Here is a 22,003-nt window from a genome sequence, read left to right on the forward strand (position 1 = left end):
TTAGAAAAATTTTTGAAGTATTCTATTTTTTAATTTTGATACCTAAAAATACTTACATAAGGAGTTCCCTGGTGGCTCAGCATGTTAACGATCCAGCATTGTCACTGCTATTGCTGGGCCCACAGCTGTGACGTGGGCTCAATCCCTGGCCCAGGAACTTCCACGTGCCATGGGCATGACCAAAAAAAATTACTTAAATGAAAGCAGCAGAAATACTTGAGCTTTTTTTGAACTCTGATCATGGAAATCTGATTTATATTAACACCTTTTTAAAATAATTCTCATGATCAGAACATTATGTGAAAATCTAGATAAGGCTAAATTTGTTTAGATACTTAGCGCTCACAGTACTTAACCAAGTAGAAGTCAGGAGCATAGAAGACAGAGTCCTTTCTCTATTTAGGAAACTGAGACTTGGGGCAATGCACAATGTGATTTGAAGTGCTCTGGTATGTGTCTTCTTTATAGCAGCAATTCCACTGAAATGGGCTTTCCCATCAACTCTCATCCTGCTAGCTAGGAAGAGGGTAACAGAGTGTGGCAATCTGTGAAAAGCTCTGACTAAATCCTTTTGAATTAAACTCTACAGATATCTTGATATCAGTGGATGCCAAGAGGTAACCAGTACAGGAATCCATGCATTGGCAAGAAGCTGCCACCAGCTCAAGTGCCTGGACCTAAGCTCTACAGGAATAAGCAAAAGATGGTAGGAATTTTGCAGATTATCCTTTTTTATCCAGCAACTTTAAGAAAATGAATCATGAATTTAATTATCCATTTCATTTTAAGGACATCTGTGAATCTATAATGTAGATTATGATATGGTAGGCCAAGAGGACTCTCTAGAGATGCTAAATGAAAATATGTATAGAAGGAGTTCCCATCATGGTTCAGTGGTATGAATCCAACTAGTATCCATGAAGATGTGGGTTTGATCCCTGGCCTCGCTCAGTGGGTTAAGGATCTGGTGTTGCCATGAGCTGTGATGTAGATTGCAGACATGGCCTGTATCCCACGTTGCTGTGGTATAGGCTGGCAGTTGCAGCTCCAATTCAATCCCCCAGCCTGGGAACTTCCATATGCCATGGGTGCAGCCCTAAAAAGCAAAAAAAGAAAAAGAAAAGAAAATATGAATGGAGATTTAGCCAATCAACTGAGAGGAAGGTTGTTTGCCAGGAAGGATATACACAAATTATATATTGTGTATAGTTGGGTAAGATCCAGTTTATAATTTATAATTTATAATTAATTGTTCATTTTATGGGCAGAAGACCTAAATAGACATTTCTCCAAAAAATACATACAGATGGCCAACATGCACATGAAAAAATGTCCAACATCGCTAATTATTAGAGAAATGCAAATCAAAACTGCAGGGAGGTACCACCCCACACTGGTCAGAATGGCCATCATTAATAAGACTACAAATAACAAATGCTGGAGAGAGTGTGGGGAAAAGGGAACCCTCCTACACTGTTGATAGGAATATAATTTGGTACAACCATTATGGAGTTTCCTCAGAAAACTGTAGAACTACCATAGGACCCAGCAATCACACTACTGGCCATATATCCAGACAAAATTTTCACTGAAAAAGGTACACACACCCCTGTGTTCATTGCAGTACTATTCACAATAAACAAGACACTGAAACAACCTAAATGTCCATTGACACATGAATGGATTAAGAAGATGTGGTACACATACACAGTGGAATACTACTCAGCCATAAAAAGGAACAAAATAATTTCATTTGCAGTAACATGGTTGGAACTAGAGATTCTCACACTAGGTGAAGTAAGTCAGAAAGATAAATGCCATATGCTATCACTTACATGTGGAATCTAAAATATGGCACAAATGAACCTATCTACAGAAAAGAAACAAGCTCATGGACATAAAGAACAGACTTGTGGTTGCCAAGGGGGAAGTGGGATGGACTGGAATTGGGGGTTGGTAGATCCAAACTATTACATTTAGAACGGATAAGCAATGAGGTCTTACTGTACAGCATGAGGAACTACATCCAATCTTTTGGGATAGAACATGAGGAAGATAGTATGAGAAAAAGAATGTATATATTTGACTGAGTCACTATACTGTATAGCAGAAACTGATATGACACTGTAAATTAACTATACTCAAATAAAAATAAAATTAAATTTAAGGGAGTTCCCATTGTGGCTCAGTAGTTAATGAATCCGACTGGGAACCATGAGGTTTCAGGTTCGATCCCTGGCCTTGCTCAATGGGTTAAGGATCCGGTGTTGCCGTGAGCTGTGGTGAGGATTGCAGACATGGCTCAGATCCCGTGTTGCTGTGGCTGTGGCATAGGCTGGGCCACTATAGCTCCGATTAGACCCCTGGCCTGGGAACCTCCATATGCCGAGGGAGTGGCCCAAGAAATGGCAAAAAAAAAAAAGACCAAAAAAAAAATTTAATTTAAAAAATTCAATTTCATTTAAAAAAAAAAGTGACAGTGATGAGAACTTCCAATGGTGGTTGAATAATTCGTGAGAACATGTTATAGCAACATAAAACCTGTCCTCACATTGCATTTCTCACATCAGTGAATTTGTTTTCCTAGACGAAAACTTGAAATACCCATCTTGTCCTCCTGCAAATGCTCAATAGAAACCTGTGTCTGCATCCTGTGGGGAAATCATGAGGTTTTTATGTTATGATCCAGGTGCAGCCCAGAAATGAATAAGAACAGTTATGCAAAAACAAGAGTCATGTCTATTCATTTACTAAGAGGCTATCAGGAATGAAAGGTACTTTTTTGTATGATGCAATACGATTTCTAACTAAAATATTTAGGGAAAGACTCACTTTATTCTTCACAAGCACTATTAATCATTTGGTTCATTTAAGAGGCAGGATTGATTTAGAGTGTGGACTCTGGAGCCCAATGCTCTGGTCCAAACCCCAGCTCTCTCTCTCTCTCTCTTTTTTTTTTTTTTTTTTTTTTTTGGCTTTTTAGGGCTGCCCTCGAAGCGTATGTAGGTTACCAGACTAGGGGTCAGATCAGAGCTGTAGCTGCCAGCCTACGCCACAGCTCCCGGCAACGCTGGATCCTTAACCCACTGAGCAATGCCAGGGATCAAACCTGCATTCTTGTGGAGGCTAGTCAGATTCATTAACTGCCAAGCCACGACGGGAACTCCTGAACCCCAGCTCTTGTGTTAACTGTGTGATCTTGGGTGAGTCACTTAACTCTCTCTGTGCTTGAGTTTCCTCATCAGTAACATGATGACGAAAATAATAGCAGCTACTTTAGGATCATTATAGAGATTGAGTTGACACAAAAAAAGATTTGGGGTCTGGCACAAAGGCAGCACTCCGTAAGTGTTAGGCATTATTATGTGTTTATAATAGTATTAAATCTTCCTTTATCCAGGTAATAAGTGTTCCTCATTGTACATAAAATCTCATGCTACTGATTTAAGGAAAGCGGTTATTTCTTCTTTTAATAGACCTATTTTTGAAAAGAAAGAAAAAAATTACTAGTATTACTCAGTTTGAATAAACCCATTAGGAAGACTTTTGAATTTTCATTATTAGTACAAGGAGGACTTATTTCTTCATTGGCACCAGCTTTAATCACTCACTGGAGCTCAGAAAGATGTCAGAATTTCACTGTTTATGGATATTAGCATGAAATTTCAAGTATCTCTAATGTTTCTGTTATTTGAAATTAGATAAAAGCTTCATTTTAAAGGTGACAGAGAGTTTTGTATGTGTATAATGTTTCTTAACATTGAAAGGCAGAGATTTCTTACTAGATATGTGTGCTTTCGCAGTATGGGAACTTGGACAATTATTTTAGGGCAAGTCCACAAATGTTTTTCCTTGCCTTTGATAATATTAAGAATCACCCTCCATGGTATGCTGTGTGAAATATTCAAAGTCTCTAACCCAGGAGTTCCCACTGCGGTGCAGTGGGTTAAAGATCCAGCTTAGGTCGCAGCTCTGGCTCAGATTCGATCCCTGGCCTGGGAAGTTCCATGTGCTACAAGTGCGGCCAAAAAAAGAGAAAAAAAAATCTCTAATCCAAGTCCTCTTTGGCAATGTGCACAGGCCACATATACTATCTGGGTCAGTTATTTGGGGAGCAAAGATGATAATACTTAGGATTGAAATTTGAAAACTACTTTGATTTCATGTTGTCATGGCCATATTATATTATGGGGTTCTCTTACATTTCTCTTACATTTCTGTTTATGCTTTTTTTTTTTTTTTTTTTTTTTTTTTTTTTTTTTTGCTTTTTAGAGCCACATCTTCGACATAAGGAAGTTCCCAGGCTTGGAGTCAAATTGGAGCTGCAGCTGCCAGCCTATGCCACAGCCACAGCAACGCCAGATCTGAGCCACATCTGCAACCTACACCACAGCTCACGGCAACGCTGGACAGTGAGGCCAGAGATCAAACCCGAGTCTTCATGGATACTAGTCGGGTTCGTTTCCACTGAACCATGATGGGAACTCCTGTTTATACTATTCTGAGATTGACGACTATCCCATTTTTCCAGCAGTTCTAGGGAAGTGGAACTACGTTTGCTGCAAACCGACTTCCCCTAATTTCCTTTACTTTCTTGCTCTTCTCCCCTCTCAACTGTCTTCCTCTAGTCCCCCTGTTTTTGTATTAAAACCTGGTAACTAGCCTAACTGGAGAGTTTGAAATGAACAGAAGAATTAGTACTTTTGGAGGGCACACATACACTAGTGAACATGCATTTTGTTAAGTCAGAGTTATTAGTTTTAGGAAATCCAACCAGAAGGCCACTTAAAAATGTTGCTTATTGGAGATTTTTTTGACGTTTCTGCCTATAGACTTATTTTCAAGAATTTGTTTCTTAGATGTATAACTTATTTTGTGAGTGGAATCACTGAAAACCAATCTCCGGCATCAGTGTTTTTGTTTTTGTCTTTTTTTTAGGGCCATGCCCGTGATATATGGAGGTTCCCAGGCTAGGGTTGAATCAAAGCTGTAGCTACTGGCCAGATCCGAGCTGCACCTGCCAACTACGCCATAGCTCACAGCAACACCGGACCCATAACCCACTGAGCAAGGCCAGGGATCAAACCTATGTCCTCATGGATACCAGTCAGATTCATTTCCACTGTGCCAAGATGCGAATTCCTGGCATCATTGTGTTTTAATCACATCACAGGTGAAGCTAATTTGTGCCAAGCTGTGAACCTTTTTTAAGGTCAGTGGCTCTCAGATGATATGTGTATCAGGATCATCTGGAAGTCTGGTTAGACTGGTGAGCCCTACCCGTGGAGTTTCTGATTCAGTAGGTCAAGAGTAAAGCCCCCCCCCCCGCCAGATTTCTAACAATTTCCCAAGTGATGCTGATGCTGCTGGCCCAGGAGCCATCCTTTGAGAACTAGTGATTTAGGTTTTACAGATTCCCTTGTCCTGGAAGAGGCCTTTTGACTCCCAAGATCTAGGTAAACATTTGCTTAAGGTTATCAAAATTCCATGCCCACAGTTGTGACAAACTCTGGGCTGGGACATATGTGCTCACACGGTCAATGTTAACGCAGCCTTTTCTTCTAGTTCATTTGTGAGCAAAGTAAACTTCAGTAAAACTGTTTCAGGAACCTTAGGAAGGGCTCACAACATTTTCACAAGTCCTTCCACTGGCCCCCTGTCGTCTTTGCCTCACTGGCTCCAACCTCTCTCCATTTTTGTATCCCCTCTCTCCTCCAATGTCTCCCTTCTTCACTCATCAGGAGGAAGAAAAATCCAGCCTTGTCTATGAGAGCGCCAGCAGGTTAAGAACGTGACATTTAAAAAAAAAAAATTTTAAAAAAAAGAACCTGACTTAATGGCCTGAGGATGAGGCTTCCATCCCTGCCTCACTCAGTGGCCTCCATATGCAAGCTACAGTATAGGTCGAAGATGCGCCTCGGATCCTGTGTTGCTGTGGCTCTGGTGGAGGCCGGCAGCTACAGCTATGATTCTACCCCTGGCCTGGGAACTTCCATATGCCTCGGGTGTGGCCCTTGAAAGAAAAAAGGAAAAAAAAAAAAAAGTGGCAGAACTATCACGAGTTATTCTGCACATTTTTCTCTCCTGCAAGTGTCTATCGAGGTTTAATCCCAAAGATGGTCCCACTGTGGGGGTAATTCTGGTGTCAGATGTTAGTTAACATAATGCTTACTTCTGCCTCATTATTATCACACATCCAAATGTTAATACTGTCACAATTATCCAGATGTATCTACGATTACCATTTCTCAAAGAATCACAAAATCAAAGTCCAGGATCTTTAGATCTTTGCTCTCGTTATCCTTACTTTTTTGCTTTTTTTTTAGAAGAAATACTTTACTAAGGAGAGTATATGAATGACTAATAAGCATATGACAAGTTTCTCAACGTTATTAGTCACTGGGGAAATACAAATTAAAATAACAAGTTACGGAGTTCCCATCGCGGCTCAGCGGTTAACGAATCCGACTAGGAACCATGAGGTTGCGGGTTCGATCCCTGGCCTTGCTCAGTGGGTTAAGGATCCGGCGTTGCTGTGAGCTGTGGTGTAGGTTGTAGATGCGGCTCAGTTCCCACGTTGCTGTGGCTCTGGCGTAGGCCGGCGGCTGCAGCCCTAACTGAACCCCTAGCCTGGGAACCTCCATATGCCGCTCCCTAGAAAAGGCAAAAAGACAAAAAATAAATAAATAAATAAAAAATAACAAGTTACCCCTGCATGCTTACTAGAATGAATATAAGTGCTGGGAGGCTTTGGAGCAACTGAAACTCTCACATGTAGTTTTGCTTGATTTTTGTGGTCTGGAAATTGTGTTAGGTGTGCTCATGGTGTGTGTGTCAGGAAGTTCATTTGCAGCCTCAGCCTGGTTGAGAGGCAGGTTGAGAGGTGAGGGGGGTGGGGTCGGGTTAGTGGATATGCAAGGCCAAGGTAAATTTGAGGGTTACATTTTTGAAACTTCATAAAAAGTACATTTCATAACCTAGGCCAGTAAGTTTTTGTCCTCTTTCTCCTTTGCAGGTTTTTTCATTGGCTAATTATTGTCACATTTGTTTGGAATGTGTGAAACTCAGTTTCTGCAAAAATGTCACTCTGGATGTGATTTAAAAACTCTGTGAAAACTTCAGACGGTAAGAGAATGTTAATGTTGCCCACCTATGTCTCTTTCAGTCTTCAGTGCCATCCTGAAGTGAAGAAGAATCTCGATATTAGCTGTGCATTGGTTTGTGTTTCTTTAGAAATCCTCACGGTTGTTTCTGTTTTATTTAGAGAGTTTTTAGGAGTTCCTGTTGTGGCTCAGCAGGTTAAGAATCCAACTAGTATCCTTGAGAATGCGGGTTCGATCCCTGGCCTTGCTCACTGGGTTAAGGATCTGGCTTTGCCGTTATCTGGGGTGTAGGTTGCAGACGCAGCTTGGATCCCATGTTGCTTTGATGTGGTATAGGCTGGCAGCTGCAGCTCCAATTTGATTCCTCACCTGGGAACTTACTTATGCTGCCAGTGCAGCCATAAAGAGAAAGAGAGAGCAAGAGAGTTCTAGCAATCATTAAATATTTCCCAGAAAATAAGCTTCTGGTAACTTCATTTAAGACTAAACCAAGGTGACCCTCAGCTGATAGCGGCAGCCTCCCTGACTTCAATTCCACCCCACTTACCTCCTTCCTGGGCTGCTCAGGTTATATGGGGCGTGCGGGCCACCGCGCAGGAGCCCAGTGCCTGGGGTGTGGTTGGGCTCAGTACATTTTGTAAGTAAACTAATAAAGCTACCAAGGTCTTGAACAAAAGAGACTCAACCAAGTTTTCATCACCTCTCAAATAGTAAAAAATAAATTAGTTCCTTTGGACTTTAGAATTTAAAAATTTAGGGAGTTCCCGTCATGGCTCACCAGTTAACGAAACTGACTAGCATCCATGAGGTCAAGGGTTCAGTCCCCAGCCTCACTCAGTGGGTTAAGGATCTGACCTTGCCATGAGCTGTGGTGTAGGTCACAGATGAGGCTTGGAACCCGAGTTGCTGTGGCTGTGGCATAAGCCCGCAGCTACAGCTCCGATCGGACCCCTAGCCTGGGAACCTCCATATGCCATGAGTGAGGCCCTAAAAAGACCAAAAAAGAACAAGAAAAGAAAAAGAATTTAAAAGTTCAGAAAAGAAATATTTGGAAAAACTTAAATGAAATACCTTTCAGTTATTTTGGCCTCTGTCCTTGGAATATCATTTACTAGAATCATACAAGCTGAGGAAAAAAAAAAATTTCAGGAATTTGATCTGAGTTGACGTTACCATTTAAAGTGTCCCATGTTTCAAGAATTATTTTATTAGTCCTAATGAAATCTGAACTCTTTGAATGAAATCTAAGATTTTTGCGTTAATCTTTCATGAAATGAGTGAATCCATAGAACAAATAGGAGACTCCGTAGAGCAAATACTTCTATATGGGGCCCTGGAACTTTCTAGGTTTCAAAACAAACAAAATATTTTATTGGCCTGAGGAAATTACTTTTGCCAATTATAAATATCTTATAAAAATTAACTAATAATTTATTACTGGAAGACATGAATTGAGAGCTTAAAAAGACAGTGAAATCAGCATTGTTTTTAAAAACCATCTCGAAAGGTATGGCGTTATCAACGGACGGTTGTGTTGGTGGGTAAGAATTCTATCTCCCTGTATGGTGCAAGTGTGACCTCTTGGCTTTTTTTAAGTTAACTTTTCATTTTACTCATCTTCTATAACATTAAAGACTGGCAAATTCAGGAATACATGGACTACAACATTAGAAATCTTAATTCTGTATTATCAGTTACTACATTAGTAGAAAAATGAGTGTCCTAGTTCATTGCTGAGGCTCTTGGGTACTGGTGAAAAGAGCCTTATTTCAATATCTCATCCTTTGAACTGAATTACGTAACACTTTCCAGAGGAACAGGAATGGTTTTAGAATTATATACATCTCTTTCTGACTGATCTGGTTTGTCTAATTTTGTATTTCTGGGAATAGGAGCTTTCATCTTTTCTGGTCTCAAAAAGGGATTAATATTTTCATGTCTCTTCATTTTATAGAATTGAAAACAATTTTCATGCCACATAGAAATATACATTTCTCCTTTATTCTGGATGACTATAAATATATCTCTGATCTAGAATGCACATGTTGATTCCCTAGAGCTAAAAGTCATGTTCAAGTATTTGAGATAAAATTCAGGAGTTCCCATCATGGCTCAGTGGAAACAAATCTGACTGGCATCCATGAGGACACAGGTTCAACCCCTGGCTTTGCTCAGCAGGTTAAGGATCTAATGTTGCCGTGAGCTGTGGTGTAGGTCCCAGACATGGCTCGGATCTGATATTGCTGTGGCTGTGGTGTCAGAACCTCCATATGCCACGGGTGCAGCCCTAAAAAAGACATAAAAATAAAAAATAAAAAAATAAAATTCATAGGCTTCTCTATCCATTGTGGTCTTAGAACATGAGCTGCCTATTGTTAGAATACAAGTTTGGGGAAAAGCTAAGTGTGTCCTGAACAGCTGTAAAATAATTGGTAAGTTGATAACAGGAAATATTGACATAATTGTCATTCCAATATTATGAGTATTAAAATGAACATAGATGTCCAGTAGTTTATAATTATTTATAATTTATAAATCCTTCCTACTTTCAAAAAGGCTTTGGGATTATTTTATGGTTAAACACACGTGCCACACATGCACACACACACACACACCCCTGAGAAATTCAAAATTATACTAAAAAGAAAAGAATGGATCAGAAACCAGTTAGAGAAAGAGCAGAAATGAAACTGAGGTCAAACTGAGTACCACAGTTTAAGACTAAATATAAGTGGAAATTGCTGTCAGAGAAGTAAGATGGACAACACTATGAAAATGTGGTCCTTTTTACCACCTAAAAGAAGATGGGGAGTTCCTGTTGTGGCACAGTGGAAAGAAATCCAACTAGTATCCATGAGGATTTCGGTTTGATCCCTGACCTCCCTCAGTGGATTAAGGATCTGCCGTTACCATGAGCTGTGGTGTAGGTCAGAGACACAGTTCGGTTCCCATGTTGCTGTGGCTGTGATGTAGTCTGGCAGCTATAGCTCCAATTCGACCCCTAGCCTGGGAACTTACATATGCCATGAGTGTGTCCCTAAAAAGCAAAAAAAAAAAAAAAAAAAAAAAAAAACCTTGGCAATTTGTCGTTAAAGGCAAAATTAATACACTCTAAGCAGAATTTATAATTTTAATTATAAGACTCTTCTTATTGAGGAACCAAAAAACTTAACAACCAGACAAAATTGCACAAGATTCTGGTTGGTTGGTATTTTCTTTTAAAAAAAAAAATACTTAAAAAATTACCATTAATAGAATTTCTGCATTCTTCCTTAGTCCAATCACCACTCACTTGTGACGACTTTTATTCTTCCCCTGTAAATTGAAGTATTATGTTTTTACTGGGTTTGAAGACTTTTAGAAGCGCTGAAGCTACCTTCAGGGTAGAAGAATGGTTTGAAAATAAGGAGTTCTTTGCCAATGCATTGCCTTCCTTCCCTTCTTCATACAGAGCAAGTTAACAACCTTTTTCTGTAAAGCCCAGAGAATAAATATTTCAGGCTTTGCAGCTCATGTGTTGCAACTACTCAGCTATGCTCTTGTAACATGGAAGTGAATGGGCTTGACTGTGTTCCAATAAAACTTTGTTTATGGACAATGAGTCTCTCTCACAACAGGGCCGACACCCTTTCCTTTGAGACACAGCTGGTCTTTAACTTCAGACCTTCTCACTAGTCCCTTACTTATGTGACAGATTTTAAAAATATATCTATTATTCTCAAGTTTGATGGTATCTCTCTCTGAAAAACATGAAGTACAAGTCAAGGTTACTTTAAAGACTTTTCATGTATTTATCATGCTTCGAATCTAGGCTCAGCTGTATCCACTCCACATAATCTGTGGCCTTTTCTTTTTTTAGGTTAAATATTCCCCATCTTTATAGCTGCACCATCCCTTTTTTTTTTTTTTTTTTTGACTTTTTTTGACTTTTGTATTTTTTAGGCAAATGGAAGTTCCCAGCTAGGGGTCTAACTGGAGCTGTAGCCACCGGCCTATGCCACAGCCATGGCAACACAGGATCTGAGCCACATCTGTGACCTACACCACAGCTCCCGGTAGTGCCGGATCCTTAACCCACTGAGCAAGGACAGGGATGAACCCAGGTCCTCATGGATCCTAGTCGGGTTTGTTAACCACTGAGCCACGACAGGAATTCCCTGCACCATCACTTCCGACCTGTATAAAATAAAAGAAGCTCGTGTAAGAGTGAAAGTATTTCCTGGTATGTCTTCCCTTACCTGCTAATGTTTTCAGGAAAATAGAATTTCCAGCAACAAAGACTTTGAAAATATGCATAGTTAAGTATGCCTAGAAATTTTCCCAATTAAAGTAAGATATAAATTATTTTTAATCTAGATAGATAGAGATAGATAATCAAGGGATAATGCACATGAAATTTTGGCATCTCATACAAAAAATAATGCATTTTTGTGTGCCAAACATTTCTGCCCCCTCCACTCTCCTAAATAATGCTAAAGTAAAAATGCACAAAATTTGGAGTTCATATCATGGCTCGGCGGTAATAAACCTGACTGGTATCCATGAGGATTCGGGTTTGATTCCTGGCCTCGCTCAGTGGTTAAGGATCTAGCATTGCTGTGGCTGTGTGTAGGCTGGCAGCTGCCGCTCTGATTCAACCCCTGCCTGGGAACTTCCCTATGCTGCGGGTGCAGTGCGAAAAAGACAAAAAAAAAAAAAAAAAAAAAGTACAAAATTTTAAATATTTCTACTTTCCTGCTTGTTTCTATTATTGGTTTGTAATATATTCAGACTTTTACCCGAGATGGCTAATTGATATATCGCAGTCTACTTTTCTTTAGTCATTCGGTGTATTATGAGAAAAGAATAAGTTGAATAACTCTGAAAGGAATATCTTCTCTTTTCTAACTCAAAGATATTTAATTGTATACACCGTGGTTTTATATGTACTACACTCAATTTCAAATGTGCTGATTTCTGCAGGACCTGTATCAAGGCATTGCAGTGGCTTCTAGGTGGCACATGTATTCCATAAGGTCCTTTCACAAACTGCAGACAATGCCACACCCTCAGACTGGAGTCTCTGCAGAAAATATTTTTGGTCCTTTTTTTTTTTTTTTATAAGGGCCACACCTACGCCGTATAGAGGTTCCCAGGCTAGGGGTTGAATCAGAGCTGTAGCTGATCACCTACACCACAACCACAGCAATGCCTGATCCAAACCTCGTCTGTGACCTACACTATAGCTCACAGCAACACCGGATCCTTAACCACTGAGTGAGGCCAGGGATCGAACCTGCGTCTTCATGGATACTAGTCAGATTTGTTTCTGCTGAGCCACAACGGGAAGTCCTCTGCAGAGACTATTTCATGCCAAGAAAGTCATTGTGGGCTGCCTTTAGCCAGGCTAGCACTGAGGTGAGGATACATGTGGAATGGGAGGGTTAGGGGAGTGGGGGAGGTAGAAGGGGAAGGGAAGGGGGATAAGAAACAGTGCAACACTGACTTCAAACAGCATCACCCAGCAGGTGACAGGCTCAGTCCCACTGCTGAAGATTGTGCAGGTCAGCTCAGAGTTGTTCTACACAGAGGACAAGAGAGCTTGAACACCAGGCATTGTTCCAGTCTGCTTCCAAGGGAGATACAGATTCAGGCACCTATGACTCTTTGAACACGCAAGCAAAGTCTAGCAGCCTGAAGTCAGTTCTCCAAAAAGTGACCCAGGGACCAGAACCCCACAGGAGATCTGAGAGGTGGGCAGAGCAAGACAGCACTTGCTACATGCATTGTGGTGGGAAGCCTGTAGCAAACTTGAATCAGGCAATCTGAATCTATATCGTAATTCCACTAGATGTGCAATTTAAGTTTAGGGTTTTTTGTTGTTGCTTTTTTTGTTTGTTTGTTTTGTCTTTTCTAGGGCTACACCCTTGGCATATGGAGGTTCCCAGGCTAGGGGTCTAATCAGAGCTGTAGCCACCAGCCTACACCAGAGCCACAGCCACACTGAATCCGAGCTGCATCTGTGACCTACACCACAGCTCATGGCAATGCTAGATCCTTAACCCACTGAGCGAGGCCAGGGATCGAACCCACAACCTCCTGGTTCCTAGTCAGTTTCGTAACCACTGAGCCACGACGGGAACTCCCATTTGTGCCATATTTTAGATTCCACAAGTAAGTGATAGATATCATATAGTATTTGTCTTTCTCTTTTTTACTTACTTCACTTGGTATGATAATCTCTCTTGCATGCATGTTGCTGTGCATGGCTTATGTACCACGTCTTAATCCATTCATCTGTCGATGGACATTTAGGTTGTTTCCATGCCTTGGCTATTGTGAATAGTACTGATATGAACACAGAGGTGCATGTATAGAGATATTTTTTTTTACAATGAAAGATTTACCAAAGTCTGATTGCCAGCACATACACACATACAACAGTGCTGTATATTGGTGACAGAAACAACGTGCAATCAAAGAGACAGTTCAACTGCGTCCATAATTCTTTATTTTATAAAACAAATAGATCTGATGCATAATTTTTTTATTGTGGTCATTTAAAAGACTAGTTCATGAATGGTTCATTGTGTCATGGTAGATCCGCGTTCCCGTCGTGGCTCAGTGGTTAACGAACCGACTAGACCATGAGGCTTCGTCCTGCTTGCCAGTGGGTTAACGATCGGCGTTGCCGTGAGCTGGTGTAGTGCAGCGGCTCGGATCCCGTGCTGGCTCTGCTAGGGTGGTACAGCTGATTCAACCGGCCTATGCCGTGGAGCGAAAAAAAAAAAAAAAAAAAAAAAAAAAAAAAAAAAAAAAAAAAAAAAAAAAAAAAAAAAAATCGCGTTCGGTGAGCTGTGGTATAGGCTGGCAGCTACAGCCCTGATTAGACCCCTAGCCTGGGAACTTCCATATGCCGTGGGTGTGGCCCTAAAAAGACAAAAGACAGAAAAAAAAAAGTTCAAGTTTGCATTTTCTGGGTTCATGGATGTTATATTATTCTTTTTTCATATTTACATAAAGAGTAAGCAAATCACTATGATGTAAATTTGCTGACACATTCTTCTTTGTAACCTTTTCAAACATTTTCCCATAACTTCCTTAGAAATAGTAAGCCTTGAGTAGCTACTCATGAGAAAAGTAAGACACAAGCTCTTAAAGGGCTGGGTTTGTTTGAGTGAGTTCCTGAACGTATTAATTGGTCCCTCAGCAGTATGCCATTACTTGGGTATCTAGTTCCATCTTAACAGGCTTATCAGATCTTTCCAGGGCAGAGTAACTTCAGTGTTAAGTCAGGCTCTGAGGAAGGCTCTGGTACTTACTACAGGGATCCTTTAGGGTAGTTTAAAACTGTCTTCCACTAAAAGCCTCTCCCTTTCATTGGGTGAAGACGAGGTTAAGGGGTGGTGCTCACTCCCTATTATAGGATGTTGTGTCAATTTATGATGTAGTGGCAAAGGACAGTTTTTTCATCACTCATCATCCTAGTCCTTGTCTTATCACAAGATTTCCCAAAGTATCAAGAGCACCAACTCTGTGCAAAGTCCCCAGAAATTAAAACAAAACCCAAAACTAAAAGCTTCCATAATCAGAAGTACCCATCGTGGCTCAGTGGTTAACGAACCCGACTGGCATCCATGAGGTTGCAGGTTCGATCCCTGGTCTTGCTCAATGGGCTAAGGATCCAGCGTTGCCATGAGCTGTGGTGTAGATTGCAGATGCGGCTCAGATCCTGTGTTGCTGCTGCTGAGGCTGTGGCTGTGGTGTAGGCTGGCGGCTACAGCTCCGATTAGACCCCTAACCTGGGAACCTCCATATGCCGTGGGTGCAGCCCTAATAAGCAAAAAAAATTTAAAAATTAAAAATAAAAGCTTCCATAGTCAAATACATTTAGCAAATATTAAACAATAAAAATGATTTTCTTTATCTCATCCAAGAAGGGACAGAGTAGGATACTTTTCCTGACTTATTTGTGTTTTAGAAATGTATTTGATCACAAGAGTATCTTTTCGCTCTTTTGAGAAACATGCTCTAACAAGATCATCTTTGATTTTTAAAATCCTTGAGCAGCCACAAAGCAAGCCAATCTTTCTAAAAAGTCATGCTGATAACTACAGGCAAGCTCTCGTTACCTACCAATTCACTGGCTCTCAAAGGCTGCTCTGTTATCTCCAATTCCTCACTAGCTGTTTCTGGATGCTAAAACAGAAAAGAAATGCCTTTTACTTCTTTCTTCTCTCTTTCCTCTAATTCTTAAAAAAAATTAGAGGCAGATTACATAACCTTGGCCTTCCCTTGTGTATATTCCTGAGGATATTAAAAGCATTCCTCAGTACCTTGCGAGGTTCTTTAAACATTTAAAAATACAAAAGACAACCCAATAGGACTCCTTTAGAAATCTTAAAGCTGAAAAGTCCTTTCAAAATGTAATTCTTCAATAGAACACACTAGAAAGTTCAGAAATACACTCAAATATGGAAAGGAGTTTAGTATATGCTAAAGGTGGTATTTAAATCCATGGAGAAGAGACTGCTGAATAAACGTGGAGATTGAATACATGAATAAATTGTGGCAATCACTAGGTAGAAATCCAGAAAAAAAATAAAGTTGAATCTATACTCACATCGGACTCAAAATAAATTCCAGATGAATCAGAGTTTTAACATGAAAAATAAAACCATGCAAAAGACCAAAAAAAGAAAAGAAAATGCATCCCTGGGGCCTGAGCTGACATAAAACATGCTAAGCAATGTCCTTGTAAGTGACAGGTCACAGTGAAATTGTGGAAACTTTGGCAGGAAAAGCAGGATCCAGCTCTTCCCCTGAGGCAGGGAAATGATTCGGTTAGGCAGAAGAGAGAAAAGCTAAAGGATGTTTGCTATTTACATTTTTGTCATGACAATTAGGAGCTATTAAGTTAATCATGTAATCAAGTGTGGCATATTTGGAGGACTGGAGGAACCATTACAGGGAGACTAAAGGGAGAGATGTTTGGATATAAAGGTAGGACCTGATTACAGAGGATCTGGGATGCCCAGAAGAAGAGTTCACCCTTGGTTCTGGTTTTATTGGGGCACCTCTGGGGGGCTGATGAGCTAGGGTGCAGGCTTTCTTAATCTCAGGACTATTGGCATTTTCGACCAGATAATTTTTGGTTATGAGCTAGGTGTTTGCTGTGCTATTATGCAGTGATAGCCTGTGCATGATAGGCTCTTCAGCAGCATCCCTGGCTTCTTCCTACTAGATACTGGTAGCACTCGCCTTTTTCAAAGTGTGGCAACCCCCAGTGTCTCCAGATATTGCCAAATGTTTCCTGGGGAACAAAGTTACCACTGAATGAGAACTACTGAGCTCCAGGATGACAGAATCATTGGTGTTTAAGAAGGACTGCCCAGCTGTGGTTTGCTGAATGAACAGGAGATCAGTAGGACAGGAGCCTGAGGGAATGTGTTAGAAGGCAGGTATGGTATATTGTTAGAGTAAGGGCCCCCAGTAAAGTACATTGCTCCGTATCCTTGACCTTATAGAATCCCCTCCCACATGGACATAGGACTTGGCCATGTGACCTGCTTTGATCAAGGGAATATCAAGAAACATGACACAAGGTGAGGCTCCAAAAGCATTTGTGCCTTGGGATTTACCCTCTTGGAACACTGCCACCATGTGACAACGCCAGTGTTAGAGACATATGTTCTGCTAATAGCCAGCACCCACTTCCAGACGTCTAAGAGAGGCACTCTAAGACCAGCAGCCACAATAAAGCTACTATGACTATATGATTCCAAACAAGCCAAGAGAAAAACCACCTACTGGAGCCCTCCCAAGTTGATGGCAATGAAATTATGAGCAAATAAAATGGTTGCTGTTTTAAATCCCTAGTCTTTGCTATGTTGTTATGCAGTGATAGACAACTGCTATAATAGGTCTAGGACAGATTAATATCAGTGGAAATGAGAATATGTGTACACAAGAAATTTAGAATAATCCACCTTTTTTTTTTTTTCTATTTTTTGCCTTTTTCTAGGGCCGCTCCCACGGCATATGGAGGTTCCCAGGATATGGGTCGAATAGAGCTGGAGCTGCCAGCCTATGCCAGAGTCACAGCAATGCAGGATCTGAGCCGTATCTGCGACCTACACCACAGCTCACTGCAACGCCAGATCCTTAACCCACTGAGCAAGGCCAGGGATTGAACCTGCAACCTCATGGTTCCTAGTCAGATTCGTTAACCACTGCACCACTATGGGAACTCCAATCCACGTTTCTTGAGGACTCTTCAGTGAAGGGGCTTATTGAAAGGACCGAGCTGGCCAAAGAATATAAGATCTTAGAACTGAGTGCATGGAGTTCCCGTTGTGGCGCAGCAGAAACAAATCGAACTAGGAACCATGAGGTTGTGGGTTTGATCTCTGGCCTTGCTCAGTGGGTTAAGGATCTGACATTGCCATGAACTGTGGTGTAGGTCACAGATGGGGCTCAGATCTAATGTTGCTGTGTTGTAGGCCAGTGGCTACAGCTCTGATTCAACCCCTAGCCTGGGAACCTCCATATGCCATGGGTGCAGCCCTAAAAAGACAAAAGACAAAAAAAAAAAAAAAAAAAAAAGCACTTGAGTGCAAAGGTCAGAGCGAGTTAAGGAAGTTGCTGGAGCAATCTCTAAGAACTTCTAAGTTAAAATCATTAACTCATCTATTATGAAAAATACAGATATTTATTAATTGGTAACAATAATATTTTAAAGATTTCATTTAGTAAGTACATTTGTAAAGCTTTGAAGATATTACTAAGCTAGCCACTTTTTCTTTATATGGAAAAAGCCAATCTTGAGAATAAACAGGAAAGGGAGTTCCTTTTGTGGCGTGGTAACGAACCTGACCAGTATCCATGAAGACGTGGATTCAATCTCTAGTCTAACTCAGTGCGTTAAAGGATCCAGCATTGCAGTGAGCTGTGGTTGTAGGTCACAGGTGCACTCGGATGCTGGGTTGCTGTAGCTGTGGGGTAGGCTGGTGGCTATAGCTCTTATTTGACCCCTAGCCTGGGAACTTCAGGACCGAGGGAACTTTAGGACCGAGGGTGCGGTCCTAAAAAGACCAAAAAAATAATAAAAATTTTAAAAAAGAGAATAAACAGGAAAGCACTCAAAGTCAATAACTTATATTGCACTAATAATAAAATTCATTTCAATATATTAACTTGTATAGAACTATATTCGCGGAGCTCCCATCGTGGCGCAGTGGTTAACGAATCCGATTAGGAACCATGAGGTTGCGGGTTCGGTCCCTGCCCTTGCTCAGGGGGTTAACGATCGGCGTTGCCGTGAGCTGTGATGTAGGTTGCAGACGCGGCTCGGATCCCGCGTTGCTGTGGCTCTGGCTTAGGCCGGTGGCTATGGCTCCGATTCGACCCCTAGCCTGGGAACCTCCATATGCCGCGGGAGCGGCCCAAGAAATAGCAAAAAGACAAAAAAAAAAAAAAAAAAAAAAGAACTATATTCGCTTAGAACTTGGATTGCTAAGACCAGGGCTATTCTAATGGAACACCTCTCATAATTAACCAGTTATATTGACAGGTGGCAACTATCAGTGGTATTTACAGCTTCACGGGTGCTGTGAGTGTTGGCCTTATCTATGCTACTCGTCAAGAAAAAACAGTTCCTCAGGTGTTTAGCATTTAGCTTTCTGTTGAAGAACACCAGCTTGAGGAAATGTGTCAGTCCAAGCCTCTGTTATTATTACATTAAAAACAAAGTAATAAGCAATAAAGAGAACCAGAATGAGAATAAATGGAATACAGAGTCATAACTAAAAGAAATGGAAATAAATGAGTCTAAAAAAGTAGAATTGATGTGAATAAAGCAAAAATAAGCCAAAGATATTTTCACAGACTAGTAGAATCACCAAAGGGAACATATACATACATAAGTCATACAAAAGAGTGAGGGCCTATTGGAAATAAATCAAAAAATTTTAAAGGATAAAAATAAGATAAATTTTAAAAATCTTATCCTCATGAAGGAGCCAGTGTTAAAGAAACAATAGCAGCGTTGACATAAGTATTTAAGATCAAAAGGTAACATGGGGTCCTGCTGTACAGCACAGGGAACTGTGTGTGATTGGGTCACTTTCCTGTACAACAGAAATCGAAGAATCGCTATAAATCAACTATACTGTAATTTTTTTTAAAAAGGTAACATACATCTGCATATATAGTTCCCCTAAGATGAAAGGGGAAAAAAGCTACCTCCTTGTTTAAATATTGCTGCCTGTCAAGGATTTTGGTTATTAATTTTTTCTCAGGTTGAGACAAGAACTGAGAAAATTTATTTGGATTTGAGGATCTGAAAGAGCTATGCGATTCCTAATGCGCATTAACCTGTTGGACAGCCATGCATTAAAGAAAGCCAGAAAAATCAGGAAGTGGAATTTTCCGGTAAATCTCGTGCTTTGGTTTGTGAAAACAACTTGTACACACAGAAGTTCACCAATTTTCCGGAATCAGAAAAGAATAAAATACACAGAACGTGGAATCCTACCACTGCCTTCCTTTCCACTTTCTGTAAAGTTACCGCCGCACGCTCACGCCCGCTCTCACTTTGCCGGAGCAAACTTTACACCGACGAGCCTGGCAACGTTCCTGCCTCGCTCCCAGTTCCAGCTGGGTCCCCCAACTCCAGAAGCCCCAGGCCCAGGCTCCAGAGCCCTACTCTGAAAGCCCAAGGCTCCCGGAGGCGTGGGAACCGGAGCGGGGCGCTCCTCCTCCCAGGCTGGGCGGAGCCGGGCCCCGCCGAACAAGTGCTTGCGACCGCACAGGGCGCTCAGACGCGGCGGGCGCTGCTGCGCGGGGCGCGGGCCCAGGTGCAGGCTCTCACGGCTCTGGGGCTCTGGCAGAGCCTGGCCGGGTCCGCGCGGAGCCACGTCGCAGCGCACGGTCCCGACCCACTCCAGGCGCCCAGCCCCGCCGGGACGTTCCCGCCAGTGGCCCGACTCGCCTAACTCGCCGCGGCTCCCGGCGGCAGCAGGTGGCCCCGGACTCGCCCCCGTCGCCTCAGCCGGGGCGGACCGCTCGCCCCATCGCTCCCCGGAGCCCTCGCGGTCGCCCCCGCCAGGCGGGATGGAGGCGGAGGGGAACTGGAGGAGCTGGCCCGGCTGCGCTCCGTCTTTGCTGCCTGCGACGCGAACCGCTCCGGCCGTCTGGAGCGCGAGGAGTTCAGCGCGCTGTGCGCGGAGCTGCGCGTGCGGCCGGCCGACGCCGAGGCCGTGTTCCAGCGGCTCGACGCCGACCGCGACGGCGCCATCACCTTCCAGGAGTTCGCCCGCGGCTTCCGTGGGGCCCGCCGCGGAGGATGGCGCCGGGGCCGGGGGCTGCGGGAGCCCGCGTCCACCGCAGCCGGGCAGGGTTCGACCCCGGGGACAGCGAGGAGGACGAGGGCGACGAGGATACTGCGGCGGCTGTGGCCGCCCCCTGGGACCCGGCGAGCCCGGGCCAGGCTTGGCAGGACTTCCAGACGCGACTCGGGGACGAAGCCAAGTTCATCCCCAGGTGAGTGTGTGGTGGGGAGGCGGGAGGTGGTGGTGGTGGTGGTGTTGCCAGTCCTCCCTGGCGTGCTACCATCTCTCCCTCTTGCACTGCGGAGTGTGCAGACCCACTGGTGTCTCTCTCGCCCCCACCCGCGATGCTTTTCTCCATTCACCGACTCTAAGTTGTCCAAGACGAGATCCCCTTAGAGCTAGGAAAAGTGAAGGCTTTCAGAGTCAGAATTTGGGGAGAGATTTTCGCTTGCTCGTTTCTGAGCCCTGCAAAGGGCACTTCGTTAGTTGCACAGGCCAGAGTGACATCGGCAGCGTTGGGACACGGGTTTAGGAGCGCTCCCAAACCTTAAAGACTTGATTACATCATCCTCCTCCTCCCGACCTCCAGGCTGCCGGGTGACTCGGACCCCTAGCCAATTTGGCGTTCTCGATAGTGGCTTTTCTATTTGTTGTTTTCCTGCTATTTAGAAAACAAGACGTTGTGCACTTATATTGTTGCACAGAAATAGTCACTGATGCCAACTCTGTGCATTTTACAGATTCATTCGTTTGATTTTGAGAATAACCTTGGGAAGATAGACTTTCTCATCTCTGATTGAAAAATTTAGGCTGAAAGACGTTAAAGAACTTGCCTAGTTGCTAAAAGAACAGCGTTTGATCCCAGATGTTGTGAACTGAAAAACTCGCTTTCTACATACCACAGATAAAAGCATACAGTATACTCTCTGCTCTTATGACTCTGACAGAAATAACAAGAGTATCAAGTTACTTATGTCTCAGGCAAAAAGAGAATGTCTGCAGGTTCAGAGCATGGACGGAAAAATCCTCAGGTTTTACTGAGATTAATTCTCATCTAGCTCTGCCTGGAGTCATGGCATGTCTTGAACTATTTTCACTTCTTCCTCAGGCACTACGAACAGGTTAATACTATAAAATGTTTTTCTGCTCTCTGGACTTTCATTGACATTTTATGGATTCCTGGCTGTCATCATTAGGAAGATCTGAAAGGCATCATTTGGTTGGCAGTTCATATATATGAGATGTAAGACTCAGAAAGGGAAATAGCCCTGGAAGGCAGCAGTGGCCTGGCTCACTCATTCACAGCTGAGACCTGCAGGGCTGGGAGTTCTTACTTCCTCCTCCACCTGTCTTCTCCTTCTAGTTTGGAAAGTTTAGGGAATACTGGGCATGGAAAGTGACTCATTGCTGTATAAGAGAGATTGTGTAGAGAAAGAGGGTGTGATACCCAGCTTTTCTATTATTTACAAATGAGTGAAAAAGTAGTGTCTCCGCCAGGGAAGTAGAAAAATTTAAACTTCGCTCTGAGCCAGGTTTGCTCTAGATGAATCATCTTTCATCTGTAACTTGGTTTGGGTCCAGCTAATTAAA

At 42.4% G+C, this 22,003-nt stretch overlaps 1 protein-coding gene and 1 long non-coding RNA gene across 2 annotated transcripts in view; both read left to right on the plus strand.

Annotated features, from left to right (window-relative positions):
* On the plus strand, positions 588 to 19,661 carry LOC110255673. The gene is made up of 3 exons (XR_002336314.1): positions 588 to 706; positions 7,016 to 7,125; positions 19,382 to 19,661. It is a non-coding gene; the product is annotated as an uncharacterized LOC110255673 (long non-coding RNA).
* RASEF (RAS and EF-hand domain containing) overlaps positions 20,078 to 22,003 on the plus strand; it is a gene marked incomplete at its 5' end in the record, with an annotated part of 83,063 nt that continues 81,137 nt past the window's right edge. The window contains 2 exon segments of the mRNA XM_021064670.1: positions 20,078 to 20,465; positions 20,468 to 20,624. Of these exon segments, the coding sequence (XP_020920329.1) occupies positions 20,078 to 20,465; positions 20,468 to 20,624 (545 nt within the window).

Source organism: Sus scrofa, chromosome 10, assembly GCF_000003025.6.
Source record: "Sus scrofa isolate TJ Tabasco breed Duroc chromosome 10, Sscrofa11.1, whole genome shotgun sequence".
Lineage (NCBI taxonomy): Eukaryota > Metazoa > Chordata > Mammalia > Artiodactyla > Suidae > Sus > Sus scrofa.